General features: G+C 39.5%; 1 protein-coding gene across 1 annotated transcript; it reads right to left on the bottom strand.

Annotated features, from left to right (window-relative positions):
* Positions 1-188: 188 nt before the first annotated feature.
* Positions 189-14,538, bottom strand: tmem64 (transmembrane protein 64). Its single transcript, XM_026348198.1, has 3 exons — positions 12,953-14,538; positions 5,404-5,559; positions 189-3,744 (listed from the first exon to the last, which is right to left on the bottom strand). Exons 1-3 carry the CDS (start codon positions 13,661-13,663, stop codon positions 3,553-3,555), a joined length of 1,059 nt encoding a protein of 352 aa, XP_026203983.1. The 5' UTR covers positions 13,664-14,538; the 3' UTR covers positions 189-3,552.
* Positions 14,539-16,198: the final 1,660 nt, after the last annotated feature.

Below are 16,198 nucleotides of genomic sequence, written 5' to 3' on the forward strand. Positions count from 1 at the left end.
TATTGCACTTCCATGCGGTTGGGGAGGAAATAACAGATTAAAAATAAATGGTCAAAACTGAAAAGTGAACAGCAGAGACATAGAAATCCTCACAGGTCACTATGCTACCAGAAATGGCAATTACATTTGTAATATTGGTGGTGTGACCCCCACATTTTCATTAATATCTGACCACTTTGTAACAAAGTCTGACAGGTTTTATTATCTCTCATAAATAACACTGAACAAGCATTGTACAGCGATAAATATCAATATTTATACACTGTAAAATTCTCTGTATTAAAAAATACAGTATATGTGTAATGCACTTGATACAGATAGGGAAGTATTGCATTTCATAGCACCAAACGTGACCCTCAACTTCAACTTTTAAGATAAAGATATCACACTATAACAGTTCAGGTGTGCAGGTACATCCCAGATTCAGGTCTTGTGTGGGTGTCTATGAAATATACTTCCCTCAGGAATCAGTCATTGCATAACTATATCTAAGTTAAATAGAGCCCACATAGGAAGAACCAAACCATTTACTGTAAAACGTCTTTTTTCCCCCACAAATTCAACTTTCAAATTCTCAGTTGAGGGGCTAAAATATCATGAAGTGTGTCCCCAACTTTCATGTACTTAATTTTTGCATTAAACATGGCGTCACTTCCACTACTTTACCACTTCTGAGCAGAACAGTTACACAAATCACACTTTCAGATAGTAGAGACACTGCTGTCAAGTGAAAACCTGGAGCACTTCAACAGATTCTCATTGAACAATGAAGGGAAACCTCAATTTGATGCCTTTAAAACGCAAAAAAGTAAGAGTAGTGAGAAGATTTATTAAATCCCACAGCTGTAAAACATACTCATGTCTTTCTATATAAACTTTCAATTCAAGTAAGAAACTAGAAAAATGTTTAGGTCTGCTTTACCAGATTTTCATGTGACAGAAGTGAGCGGTTGATCACTAAACATTCAAAAGCAATCAACAGGTTTAGAGGCTCTCCAAAGAAGGTGCTACAAAATCCGAACAAGCTGTTGTGATCACAGACATTGGTGCGTCTCTTCTATAACTTAGGCAACGCAGAAATGTCCGTCAGAGGCAGGAGGTAAAAGGCAGGTTGAACACTGTAACACAAACCTGGGAATGTTGATACTCATCTTTGCAGTGGAACATGGATTAAATAACAATTCAAACACAGTTTTTGTTCACTTAAAAAAAAACATTAACATTATCTTTACCAGACCTCTATTATTTAGTTTTTTTTGTGTTTTTTTTTTTTTTTTGCTTTTGACTTTCTAACATTATTGCTAAATTCAGACAGCAAGGGGCCCTTTTAACCAACACCATGGAAATAACTCTACAGGACGGACAGCATGGAATGTGTTTGGACAAAGATTTAAAAAAGAAAAACAAATCAAAGTCAACAATTTAAGTACAAAAACAAAAAGCAGTGTCGGTGATAGAAAACAGGCTTTTGTGAACAGGTACAGGGGACATATAGATGGATATTTCAAATAGGAGCCCTTATTATTCCTCAATCAGACGTTGTCTGAGGAGCAGCATCACAATAATTCATGTAAAAATAAAATGTATTATCACATTCATCACTTAGTGTCCATGTTGTGTTTGATTGTCGGCTTCTGAGACACATCAGTTTCAACCTCTGACCAAACAAACCCCTTCATAGTTTAAATTATCTGTATGAAAATAATGTTTGTCTGTTGTAGCGCCCTGTAAAATTAACCCACAGCATGAGAGCTTTGTTGTTATATTATTAAGAGCTAAAACACAAAATAAGTAGTGTTATTACCATCCATTACTATTACCAATTAGTTAAACAAAGTAAGGTGGGCCAGTGTCATGGCACCTGATAATCCTTATGTAATAATGGCACATAAAAAATAACAGCCACTTTATCTCATCTCTATGCTACAGTAGATTATTAGGGTCAATTAAAGGGGAAAAATGAGTGGAGGAAAATTTCTTCAACAATTTCAGAGTAAGCACTTAGCTTTTACACCGTATGGTTCCCTTTAAGTATTAGACCTTTGCAAAGATTGTGCCAAAAATCTGCATCTGTTGAAGGAAAAATAAAACTTGGAAAAGTTTGTCACATTCGTACAAACAGAAACAGACAGATGAATGGTTACCACTGTACGTAATACAGAGGATGTCGTGTCAAAAGACACAACAGGACGACTGATGAAGTTGTTTGATCCTGAAGGTGTGAAGCTCAGGAGAGCACAGAATCCGTTCTCCTTTCGAACAGATGGAGTTTTCAGCACAATCAAAGTACTCATACTTCAATGTCACCTGTTCATCACCATATGCCCTAAAGCTAGTAGCTTCAGCTTAATCTTATATTGTGAAGTTAAATTTCAACTTTATTCTCAACATTATTTCATTTCAAAACAATCCTCTAATTTCTTCCCTTAATTTCCCCTAAATCTCCATCATACTTCACTGTCTGTAATGTAAGTCAAATGTCACAGGCTGTGCAACAACATTTAGGCTGTGTTATTTTATATGCAGAAGAGCATTTCTGATTAGTTTGGTTTCAGCACTGAAATATGACATTCATGCCATTTCATCATCAGTGTATTGCACAAAATTGTTGAAACAACCATCTAAAGAAGTACGTAAAACCCGAATGGATGATCTCACAGCCAGGAAAAAGCAAACAAAACACTACGTAAAAACCAAATTGAAGTGAATACTAACAGGAAAGCTCAACATCTCACTTTCAGCTCAGTGTGGGAATCTTTCTGTGCTATCAAGGAGCTGACGATGCTGCACTTCAACTTTCCTGGCAGAAACATTCCTGAGTTTCCTGCTGCAAGATCTGCTCTCCTCTCCAGCTGCTCTTCTCAAAACTGCACAAGCACTGAAATGATCTCCGAGTAGACAAGGTCAATTCATCTGATGTGGTCGTAAGCCAGCAGAAATCACATAGTCAGAGAAGCCCGTGGTGCTCACTGAGAGCTCCTCTCTCCTCAGTCCAAAACAAGACATTGGACTAAAAAGCTGAATCTTTTAAAGTATTTATAATGCCCTTATTGTCTGTAAATAAGCACTGGTTGTCGACAAACTAATCCCAAAATCTACTGAAATGAAATAAACAAAGTGTAGTATGAGATAAAGGTGCATAGGTTGGTATTGTTTTTACACTGAAATGGAAAAAACAATTCCTTGGTTCTCTAGAAAGCTCCAAATTGCACATTCATAGTGTTAGCGGGCAGTTAATGCCGAGCTATTGTTAAACAGCACACTCACTCAGTCAGCCACGTTTGATATCTCTCAACATCATAATTTCATTGACATCACCAGTAACAGAGTAAATGTTAAGTACTTTAATGAAAATAATAATAAAAATAAGTCGCAAAACTTTGTTCATCAGCACCATTTTGTCAAAGGTGCATGGTCCCACACTTCTAAAACACTGCACAGACTAAAGACGACTTATGTGTTCAAGGTTTTTTCACACATGGTTGATCGCATGCCACCAACGTACAGACTCAGCAGGTTCCCTTAAGCTGTGTAGTAGTCTTACAATTTAGATCAAACCACATTAATGCAGTTTCCACTGCCAGCTGTCGCCCTCTTGCTGCAGTAAGAGAAGCTGCTGTGATTATTGGAGGAGCCGTTCATATGCGACGATTTAAGCTCCATCTGGCAGGCGGCGATGGCTGCGTTGAACTCAACCTGAGCCCGGTGCACAACGTAGAACATCAGACCAATGCTGATGATGATCTGTGGAGGACAGATGAGCAAGTCACGGTGTTGTGATCACACTAGCTTTAAATATTTATTGTTTCTGCCATCAGGTTTTCAAAACTAGTAGTAGTAGTAGCACTAGCTTCAACACAACTTAATGAATTCACCATATGTCTAGACAAAAATAGACAATTATAAATTGAAGCTTAAACTTTTTTAAACACTAAAATTTTCAACTTTACTAATAAGCATGTAGCTGCTGGTCATGTGAATAAACGTCCACACACCAGATTAATTACAGGGGTTTAAGTGTACACAGCGTTGAGACTCATATGTGATGTTTTTAAATATAAACCTCTTAAATATATAACGAAAAGCCACATGACAGACGATCATTTCAATCAATTACAGTTTTTGAAAACATCTGAGTAAAAACAGAAGAGATGTAGTTAATGTTTTGTTTTTAACTGCATGGTTGAACTTTCAGTAGCAGACCACAGCGGTCTTTGTTGTCTCCATGATTCAGAGCCAGGACCACTATGGAAAAAAGTTATTTTAACTTATTGTGTATTTCTCCTGTGTCACATGCTTTGTTTGTTTTATATGCTGCCTGTGGTTTGTTTTGTTTCCACTATACTTGTTATGCCTATATTTGAAGGTTGCTTCTCTCTTTTTTCTTGGAGAATTTGGACGAGTTCGTCTTGTGTGGGTTGTCTTCTAACAAGGTAAAACCAAACCAAATGTGTTCAATGTGGACAGGGGTAAAGCTCATAGGCCAAATAAAATGCAAATCCATACTCCTTTAATTTGATTATTGTTTTTATATATTTGCTATTGAAAAAATGAATGTTTTTGCTTATGATGCTGGCACTGAACAGTAAGCGATACTCAGGCGTTATCAGCTCTTCCAGATGGAATTTCCCACCACAAGACTTAATCTATGACATACCTTTAACCACTGACTTCTGTGAACATGTCAAATGTTTCACACACCCTTATCCCTGAACACTTGGAGTGAGGATTAAATGAAACTGAACAGGTGTGAATGCTGTGCTAGAATCAATTGACTTTGGGGTGAGCTGGATATCACTGTCCGCACAGTTTGCATTTCTATATATGGTTTAACATTAACACTGGACATTTATGTAACTTGAGCCTGAGGGGAGAGACAGATGTCTCCGCTTTTACACTAGGATGCAGTTTGACAGGCTTTATGGGTGTAGTCCACAGCTGTGTATTACTTTTCTCTTGTTAACAAGACCTGCAGCTTTAAACATCAGTGCTTTATTAATGCTCTTGTCAAAAAAGGGAAACAGGGGTGTGTCACCTGCAGATGTATTGTGATTATCGTTATCGTTGTCACTGTCACCACGTCAGAGTTTAAGAGAGATTACAGGAAGCATTTAATGATGCCATTTCTCAGAACCACACAGTCCCGTGTGTGTGTTGCCTGGATCATGCCAACGTAAAACGTGTTTTTCCTGTTGCCACCTCAATACCCCAGTGAATTAAATACAGCGAAATGTTACCCCATTATCTCCATAAAGCTTTGGTTGACAAGTCTGTTGGGACCTGGTCTTAGAGTATAGTTTCCTAACCCCCCTCATGTCTTACGACAGTTGAGGACCACAACAAAGACACATGGGAAATCAAACACTAACTCTAAATACAACAGATCCGTAACCATCAGCTCACCTGCAGGCTGAACACAAAGTAGCCGCTGATGCTCTGCTCAGCGATGACGTCCTCCATGGTGCGGAGGGTGGTGCCCAAGTAGGAGTTGAGGAGCTGGGTGGGCAACAGGCCCACCGAGGAGGCCACCAGGTAGTTTGGCAAGGACACATCTGTGATCTTGAAATTAACAAATACGTTTCAAACATCATTATTCATCTATATATTCATTTTTAAGATTATGACTGAGGTTCAATAACATGTTTCTTATACACTGCTCCCTCAAAAATTTACACACTCTAATATTTTGTTGGACCACCTTTAGCTTAGATTACGACACACAATCATAGTGGCATTGTTTCAATAGAGTCGGACCACTGCACAAAGTAAATCTGGACTCATCAGACCACATGACCTTCTTCCATTGGACAATTCTTAAACCAGTTTTAGTAGTTTCATTAATCTCCTTCATTGATGCTTGATGCCAATAATTTGACCCTTTTGAAACAGATTAACAGCTTTTCCAGGACCACAGGATGTGTCTTCTGACAAGGTTGTTTGAGAAATGAGAAGTTACTCACTGCATCAGTTAGAGTTAAATAACTTGTTCCCAGCTGAAACATCATCATCCATGCAGTAATTATCCAATGGGAGGCTTATACCAATTTGCTCAGTTAAATCCAGGTGGTTATTTTTTTATTTTTTTGACAGGTAGTGTATGTACACACACATTATTTCATCTGTATCCAATATAATATCCAATATTGCCTAAACTTGGGTTTTTAAACTATTTAGGTTCACAGGCTTTAAAACTTAAAAGCTAATCAACTAACTGTGTGCTTTGTACTTGGGCTTTTACTAAAAGAAATGATCCCACATTGGCTGATGAGGGCAATTTCTAAACTCAAACACAGCAGAGCTACAGATTATGCTGGTAAGTGAGCAGTGAAAAGGGATTAAACATTTAAGAATGAAATATATTTACCTATTGAAACAGTTTGACGGAATAGATATCTGCTATAAATTACATGATATTATAGCTGGGTTTCTTAAAATATCAATAACAAATTTAATAAATCCCTGTTCCCCATATTTCAACATTTTAAATTATTGTGGATCTGGAAAAACTGCAGCCCACAAAACCACAAACATTCTTGCTTGGCCTTAGTACTAGCTGATGTATGTACTTGAAGTACAACATGCAATCACACATTCGGCTGAGTGTCTCATTTCATATCTTAGTGCAACCACCTAAATATAAACCAGAATCTGCAATGCTGCCACCCTTGATCCCTTCATTAACTGATGTAATACACTGATGTGCGCCTGTGCTGAATGTGTAAGGATGTGACCTTGGCACTGTGTGCGCTGTGACAACACTGAGGCTGATAGCAGTGTGTCGAGGGCTGTTGCTCGTTGCTACAAGACGACGCCTGTGCAAAAATGTTATCAGAGTTGGAAAAAAAAAGCATTAATGTTAAATCCAGCCAAAGTGTCTCCTTGCAGTGATGAATAGTAGACCTGCTCCTGTTATCACACAGCACACTGATAAGACCCTGAGTTCCACTTCATAGGACAGTGATATTATCAAATACTCAACGTTGTTGTCAAGCTGCTTTTCCTCCGCAATTTTTTTACACAATACGATTGTGTAACAGGCCATTCTCCTCGAAAGATACGTAGTGATGTGTCCACACTATGTGTCAACACAGTCATAATGCCCTCAGCTAATCTCTGAGAAATGCCATGCGAGTCTTTGAGAATGGATGCACACTCTCTCAGCCAAACATCAGTACTGTCTTCCAATTGCATGTTTTGTTTGCCAATGCCAGTTTATTTATTGATTTAAAAGGATAACTGATCATAAGTAATACAGCTGAAGGCATATATGCGTTTATGAAAAGCATGGTCATTTCTAGAGGAGTCCAAACCTTTGAGTGGTAGTCTATATGTACATACAGTATGCTGTATATAAATATACGACCAGGGAAAGTTTAGGCATTGGTATTTTTAGAACCATGCAAAAAAAAAACAAAAAAACACTCCTACTCATTTCTACAAGCCAGTGTATTAAAAATAATCTGCAAAGTCAAGACAAAAAATATCCCATCCAAAACTTGACCTGATTTATTCAGAGCAGCAGAAATGCATGGCTCAGTTTCTGCTTGTAAACAAAAACGTAAAGTAGGGAATCAACTGCATAGGAATTTTAGGCTATTGTGATGTTAAACATGTTCTTGTCTTGACATACGCAGGCTCCACTGGTAATAATGAAGCCACAGGGCATATTTTAATGTTGCACAAACATGTTTGCCAATAGTTTGGGTCCCATAAATAACAATAAAATTCACAGTGACTTCATCAGCTCATTATGCCAGCGGAGGGAGTCTGCCCAGCGATTGCTAAAGGTTATCAAGTTGTTATAAAATACACATGGGGCCCTGAATATGTCCACTCTATCCTTAAAGGATTCCTGATCTGTCCCATTATTTTGCTAACTGCTGCAGTTTCTGTGTCGTTTTAGGTTACCCGCTATAATGTAGTGCCATCGACTTCAGCAAAAAGAAACGAGGGGCACAGTGAAATGTAGTCTTACCCACAGAAAGTGCTTACCAAGGTCAGTGAAGACAACACAATATTCCACTGTGATCATGACCAACCGTGGTTTGTTTCACCTTTTATCATTGAGAATAAGATTATAAAGATACAATATCAGCTCAGCTTAATAATGAGCGGCCAAGTAAGATGAATTACACGGTGTATGGATAGAGCCTGACAACAGTTTGAAACCCCTCTGGGCCAGAAGTGAAAATGTAGCAGAAGAGGAATGAGGTAAAAAAGAGGATTCGGTTTATTAGCCTGCTACTGGCAGGGTCAGCTCAACTCCCAGGTGAAGGTTTCACTCTGAGATTCACTTCCACAGCTGGAAAAGAGTTTCACACTAAGAATTATGTGTGACAACTCGAAAGACTGATTTTCTCCAGCTTCTCCAACCTAAACCATCTTTGGTTTAGTTATTTAGTGACAGACACATATATTGGCCAAAATTCGCTCATTTGTAAAAATGACCCTCAAATGTTTTTGGTACCAATTGCTTGACATGACAAGGAACATTTATCAAGAACAAATAAATTATATATCCTTATCAGCCCTTAAAAATCCAGCCGCAGTCAAAGTATAACTAGTTAACTACATTAGATGGCAGACAGTGACTTCTTGTGGTGTTGCAATCAGGACTTTGATATGTGAGACTTCAGAGTAACAGGTAAAAAATATCTGACCAAAGTACAGGTGCATCATAAAAAAACAATTTGATAATGATTAATGATCTGTAATCTGTAAGCTTAAAATATATCAAAGGGAACAATCTCAAAACCCACATCGGAGAGTCAGACAACATTTTCAAAGACAACCATAGAAATATGACAAATATGAACTGTTTATAAACGGTTTTCTGCGTTAATTTGCCATAAAACATAATCTGATCTTTATCTTAGTCAAGAGTATTAACAAATATGGTGTACCTAAAATAATAGTGTGTGAACCCTTGGATAAAAACTGGTTGACCAGTTTCAGTGGACGTCGAGACATTCTCACATTATCCTAAAGAATTTTTCAATAGACTTGTGAATTCATCTTCCCCTCAATCGCTGCAAGCTGGTTGATTCTTTACCTCATTAATGAGTGTTTGTTGTGCTCTTGGGGTCATTTTTGACTGGCCGCCCACTTCTTGGTAGAGTAGGTACAGTCCCAAAGTGTCTCCATTTATAGACTGCTTGTCTAAATGTATACTGGTGAATTTCTAAAGTCTTTGACATCACTTTGTAACCCTTTCCAGCTTTTTGTATTATCAACAATTCTTCTTCTTCTTCTTCTCTGAAAGCTCCTTTTGGCAAGGCATAGCTCACATAAGCACATTATTCTTGTGTGGAGAAAACTCAAAACATTTCAGTGGTTTTTGTCAGTCAAAGTAGCTCTAGCTCCACACCTACAAACTAATTTTCTTAACAAGACTCCAGGTTTGCTAGCACCTGACTCCAGTTATCTTTTTTTAAGCTCATTATTCCAAGGGTTCACATACGTTTTCCATTAGCACTATGTGCCACGAGGTTTTTATCGTTGTTCTCAATAAAGACAGTGTTATTATTTTAGGCACATCATATTTGTTAATACTCTTGACTCAGATAAAGATCAGATCACATTTTATGACAAATAAATACAGAACATCTAAAATACACATACAAATATTTACATATTTTTTCTTGCCACTGTATAACAACCTAGAGAAAGAAAGTAGTATTTTACATGTCTGTCAATTAACCACCCATATACAGTGTCACTAAAAATGCCAGTGATAGTGGCAACCGATGTGAAACACACTCTTAAAAAGTAGTCACTATGACAGGGGTGGCCAACCCTGGTCCTGAAGAGCCTCAGTCCTGCTTGTTTTCCAACTATTTCTGCCCTACCCTCTGCTGATTACATGGATCAGGTGTGTTCAGCCAATCAGAAGCAGGAAATGCAGAGATAGTTGGAAAACAAGCAGGACTGTGACTCTTAAGGACCAGGGTTGGCCACTCCTGCACTATGACCTTCATACCTCATATTCATCTCTGCAGCAGGTTCAGTGGTGACTGCTGTTGTTGCTGTCCAGCCACGATAGTGGAATGATACAATGGTACAGTTTGACTTTTAAACACAGAGCTATGTCCCAACCATGGAGTCAGACGTTTGAACCACTGACAAACAGAAGCTTTGAACAATCATCTGAAAACCATCTGCTAAGCTTTAGTTTATTTATTTATTTATTTTTGCAAATAGCCTACTAATACTGAAGAATAAAAATTTTTTTTTTTAGATCACAAACTCTCCTACCTTGGAGCATACATGTAATCCTACATATCCCTATTATTTTGGTTCATCCCTGCCTCTGTCAGTTCACTGCTCACATGTAATGTCACAGCTCAGGCATGTGAATTTGAGATGCTTCTCAAATACCAGCCTATCAACCAAACACAACAAAAGTTTACCATCTGTCCTGTTTGCAGCACAGTCAACTGATACCTGGATGATCTCATCTCACTGCTGCCAAATTACTATTTTCATTATTCTGAAGGTGTCGTCGTAATGTTATGTAAACTGTAAATTTACAAAAACAAAACTATTTTTAACATGTCGTGACCTGCTGTGTATAAATACTATTTTTATCCTAATTTTGAATGATGTAACTGTGCACATGCATTTGTGGTCTACAAATAATCAGTTCCATAATAATAAATGTAAACGCCTTTTTTCCACTTAACCCAAACTTATAATGCATCAACAAGCATTATATTAAATACAGATGTTTCCTGTATTACATTAACTCACATTACTTTGTTTTTCTAAATCAGAAAGACTACAATTAGTGCACCAAGTCTCTTCACTGAACTCTAACCTACATTCAGTTGCAAAATATACATCTGCAGTGCAATCTAATAGAAACCCTGACCAGCATATTCATGCTGTAACCCAGGATGGTTCAATACAACTCAAGATCTGAACTCGAGCGAACTGGAATAGCCAGAGTGAAAAGCCAAATATCACATCTCCCTACAGTTGAGAAATGTCAAAGTAAATCAGTCCCTACAGAAAACACACTGGTTTTACAACGTGCAATTACTGTGCTTGTGAACCAAACTGAACGTCATCTTCTTTTTCCTCTTCCTGCCACAGACCCATGTATCAACTTCATGCTTTAACCATAAATGCCTCTCTAGCTCACCACTTTGCTTCGACTTCTGGATGTTTGTGCTATTGTTGGTTGCTGCCTTCAACGCTACTTTGATTCTAGTTTTGTATTCTAAGTTAGTGGTAAACAAAATGTCACTGTTCACTTCAGCATAACCAGTGAAATCTGATGCATTTTAATCTGGCTGTTTCCTTGTGTGAGCTTTAAAATATAATACTGAAATACTGTGCATCTGAAATGAGTTGTTTATGCAGGCTAGAGTCTAACTTAACTTGAAAAAATCGCACTTTGCACCCCATCCCCCAATCTCCCCACCCCCTTCATCCATAGACACATTTCCATACTACTTATAATTTTATTTATTATATTATTATAATAATTTCAATAGCATAATTTTGACCAGATTCATATATTAATGCATAAAATGGTTTGTACCTTCAGTTATTATATATTATAGTGCACTTATGGAAACATTATTGTCTGCACACTGACCCTAGAGTGATATTTTTTAGACTAATGTTTCGCCCATTCTTCAACAGGTCAAAATGTTATACAATAGTATGCAATTATGCACATTAAAACATGTAATTCTGCAGTCACTGGATTGTAGTTTTTACTGAGCAAAACCCTGACAGTGTTTTGTAGGCAGTGCTACTCTAAAATACTGTTGTTGTACACTTTTATTCTTGGATTTTAACATAATCATCCTTGTGACTATTTTTAGGAGACAGGCTAATATAATACAATTAAATGACAGAAAACAATCTGAAAATGTGATACTACTGAGTCTGAGATCTCTTCCCATAAGAGAGATATTGCATATACTGGTGCAATTGGAGACAGTAGTGATGATGATACTGTAAGCCTGAGTGACTTCACAGCATCAAGTTCACCCTTAGGTCAGTTTTCTTCATTAATCTTTCAGTTACAACTGGAGTAACACTTTTCACGATCCACGATCTTTCAGCTCATTTTCTATATATATATATACAATACAGTAACACACCCCTTACGGCTTTAACTATTAGGTAGGTAGGTATCAATGAGTTGACTGAGAATAGTAATCGTTGACTATAAATTATTCATGCCATGTATGAAGGTCAAAGCCCTCATGTGAAGTGTATGAGCTCAGCTGAAAGCAATATCCTGCGACTAATTAGCTTTATAATGTAGATCACATGGTGTATGTTACCTTGACCAATGACTTCAGCTTCACCTAACAGAAAAAATGTCTATGAGCTAGACTACATTACTAGTTCATTATCAAATTCAGGAAATAAAATGCTCCAAACGTGAAGACTCAGACTATGACCCAAGAGTGTTACAACTGATAGTTCAGATTATAAATTGATGTCCTTGGGCCACAATAGAAACCATTTCAGTGAAGCACTTCTTCTTTTTACAAGTGGAATGAGTCTCCTTTCTCTAGAGGCTGGTCTGGTATTTTCATTTCTAGTGTATTTCATGATGTAAGACACAACATGAAATACACAACCACTATGTTCAAATGTCCAAAACTCATCACAACTAAAACATCTACATGCAGTAGGAGTACTCCCCATTTCTTAAGCCGAGAATCTGGCAAGTTCAAATTTCTTTATGTGGCAGGTTGACCTCGGAAAAATAAAAAAAAAAACAATCGTAAAATTGAAAAAAATACTTTAGCAACAGCAACGGATTTTGTGAATCATGATCCACCAGCAGGTTACAGTGCTGCTCCTGGCAGGTCCACTGCACTAACCGCTGCTACAAACAATATGACTTTACAATGGACATAACACGCTTGACTAATGGTGTTCTAAGGTGAAAGGGAAAAGCTGCAAGCAGTGTTTACATACTCACCGAGAAAACTGCATTTTGGAGCCCAAAAGGTATGGGGGTTAGTCTCGCTAAGGCCACAACTTTGAGTCCACTTCCTCCTTCGACTACACGTATGACAGCACTGAGCTGTTCACTGTTCCCAACCTTATTCAGCACCCAGTCAGTCAATAAACGTTTGCAAACCAAGTGTGCCACAAAGGTCCCTATTAAAACTCCCACCATAACTAGTCCCATACCCAGCACAAAGCCATAGAGGTAGCCAGCTGCCACATTTAGAACAATATATCCCCATCCACATGGGAATGACACAATAATTAAACCAACTATAAACAGCAAGGCTCCGACGAGGCTATCCAAGCTCTCCACCCAGAGCAGGAGGTCCTTGAGGTATTGGCGCACCAGGGCAACCGAGGAGAAACACAAAGCTGTCAGGATGCATGCCAGCAGGGCACTCTTGAAGCAGAAGGTGGTGATGCAGCATGGGTGTCTGAAGTCTCCACTGCTGGTGAAGGTCGATGCCCCTGTGTCACTGACAACCTGAGGGTCTTCATCAGTCTTCCCTGTGCCAGCCCCTCGCTCATTAAAGGCATTGCATATCAGGATGTCGATTTTGTCACACTCATCTGTGGCAGCCCTTTGCAGCCAGCGGTTGAGCTGAATCTGTGCCTTCCCCACTGCATGCTTGACAAGCTTGGTGAAAACCTGCAAGGTCGTGACCCCTGACATTGACATGTTAGCCCTCAAAAAAGCTCTGGGGACCGGCAGCAGGGCTCAGAAATGTCCGCCTGGAGATAGCTGGGATGTTAGAGGTTGTAAGATACTCTTTACTTCCAGTGCAAGTCCATGTCTAACAATGTTTATTTGTTGAGCCTCAACAGAAGCAGGAATTCAACTTTTTTATATAGTTTTAAGAAGATGGCTTCAGCAGTAGTAGTCCATTGCTCTGCAACTTTGTATAGAGGCATAAAGATAAAATCCGTCACTGTCCTTGGCCATTACACGAAGTTTCCAATCTGACAATATTTATCTTGGGTACACTAGCTGGGCATCGCGCCAGTCCAATGACTTAAAAGTACCAGGTTTGGAGTCTGAATCTGAAACACTCGCCATATTCAGAGCTGTCACCCCCCAGTTCAGAACCACGTAGAGTCAATAGATGGAGTGGGCTGTCAGGACAGAAAAAGATCCGAGCTGTGAGGACAGTGACAAAACAATGCGCCACTTCCCAGGACCAGGATGACAGGAATCGAAATCTTGCAAAAACACAAACTGTTTTGCCTCCACGAGCATCTGCACCAAGCTAACGCCGACACACTAGCATAAATCACTGCGATGCTAACCTCTCCTCTCCGTCGAAAGCTAACTAACTAGCTCTCTGCGTGGACAGAGTCCAACGTCACATTACAGACACTAATACGTCGCAGCTCGTCTTCGGCTCCTCTTCTGGGTGACAACAAAGCAGCAAACAAACCGTGGAAGCCGGATGTGAGAAAACACTTCGCTCCTGCAGCTGGCTGGTGCGTCTCTCGCCGTCTTCCCCCCCTCCTCAGCGGACGATGCTGCTCCTGCTGTAGCCGTGCAGCTCTTCGTACCGACCACTGTTTGTGTCCCAGCATGCCAAGTGACCCCCTGCACACGTGATCCACTGCTTCGCGGTTTCGTCCAATCAGAGGGCTCCGATTTGTGGTCGCGATAATCACGCGAGATTTCGCGATAAACTGTGTTTGTTTTGGATCATTAGTGTTAGTTTGTGCAGCCAGACGCAGTGCTGCCACATAAGCAGCAAGACTGAGGAGGGGCGGCCAATAAATAATGGATTGATTGATTCAGTTTTAAATTATAAATAATTGAAAAAATAACGATTTGAATTAATAATATATTGCAACTTGTATCCAGTTGCACAGAACTTAAGAGGGAGAGGCAGTTTGTCAGGCAGATAAATTATGCTGAAGTAAGCATTAGCGTTTAAAGCAGGGGTATTCAACTAAAATTTAAAGAGGTCCGTTACGCAATATTTTTGGAAGCAAAGGTCCAGAAGATTATAATGTTTAACTATATACTGTGATATATTATTAAGTAGCCTGCATGTAATCAATACTTGACTGTCAAATCAAATTAATTCAGTAGAAATTTATATGTAACATCAAACTGAGCATGTGGCTCAAGATCCTGGTGGACTGCTCATACTGGGCTCTGAGACTAGCAACTCTCTGTGATCACACTTCAGATTTTAGTGGGCATGTGTGTTCAAAACCTTTGTGTTTTGTCTCATAATGCAGTTTGACATTGGCACTTTTAATAAGAGCTGCAGTTTCTGAACATATCAAACATACTGGTTTACTGCTCCCAGTGGTAATATGAACAGAAAGGAGTCTGTCTATTGTGGATTAAAAACTCTTTACTGTGCACTTTTTTCTTTTTGGACATTTTTATATTTATCTCTTCCTTTTTCAGTCTCACCGTCCTTTTATCAACTTTCTCCTCTGTCGTCTGTCTCTCTCCTCTCTGTCGTCTGTCTCTCTCCTCTCTGTCGTCTGTCTCTCTCTCCTCTCTGTCTCTGTATCTCTCCTCTCTGTCGTCTGTCTCTCTCCTCTCTGTCGTCTGTATCTCTCCTCTCTGTCGTCTGTCTCTCTCCTCTCCGTCATCTGTATCTCTCCTCTCTGTCGTCTGTCTCTCTCCTCCTCTGTCGTCTGTCTCTCTCTCCTCTCTGTCGTCTGTCTCTCTCTCTGTCGTCTGTCTCTCTCTCCTCTCTGTCTCTGTATCTCTCCTCTCTGTCGTCTGTCTCTCTCCTCTCTGTCGTCTGTCTCTCTCTCCTCTCTGTCTCTGTATCTCTCCTCTCTGTCGTCTGTCTCTCTCTCCTCTCTGTCGTCTGTCTCTCTCTCTGTCGTCTGTCTCTCTCCTTTCTGTCGTCTGTATCTCTCCTCTCTGTCGTCTGTATCTCTCTCCTCTCTGTCGTCTGTATCTCTCCTCTCTGTCGTCTGTCTCTCTCCTCTCTGTCGTCTGTCCCTCTCCTCTCTGTCGTCTGTATCTCTCTCCTCTCTGTCGTCTGTCCCTCTCCTCTCTGTCGTCTGTATCTCTCCTCTCTGTCGTCTGTCCCTCTCCTCTCTGTCGTCTGTCCTCTCCTCTCTGTCGTCTGTATCTCTCCTCTCTGTCGTCTGTCCCTCTCCTCTCTGTCGTCTGTATCTCTCCTCTCTGTCGTCTGGTCCCTCTCCTCTCTGTCGTCTGTATCTCTCCTCTCTGTCGTCTGTCCCTCTCCTCTCTGTCGTC

Source organism: Anabas testudineus, chromosome 11, assembly GCF_900324465.2.
Source record: "Anabas testudineus chromosome 11, fAnaTes1.2, whole genome shotgun sequence".
NCBI classification, from domain to species: Eukaryota; Metazoa; Chordata; class Actinopteri; order Anabantiformes; family Anabantidae; genus Anabas; species Anabas testudineus.

Excerpts from the sequence above, each read along its gene's own strand:
- tmem64 (XM_026348198.1), bottom strand. The coding sequence starts at position 13,663 with ATGTCAATGTCAGGGGTCACGACCTTGCAGGTTTTCACCAAGCTTGTC. Across the intron at positions 5,560-12,952 it reads TCCAAAATGCAGTTTTCTCG|ATCACAGATGTGTCCTTGCC; the intron begins GTGAGTATGTAA and ends GTTAATTTCAAG. Across the intron at positions 3,745-5,403 it reads ACTTTGTGTTCAGCCTGCAG|ATCATCATCAGCATTGGTCT; the intron begins GTGAGCTGATGG and ends TGTCCTCCACAG.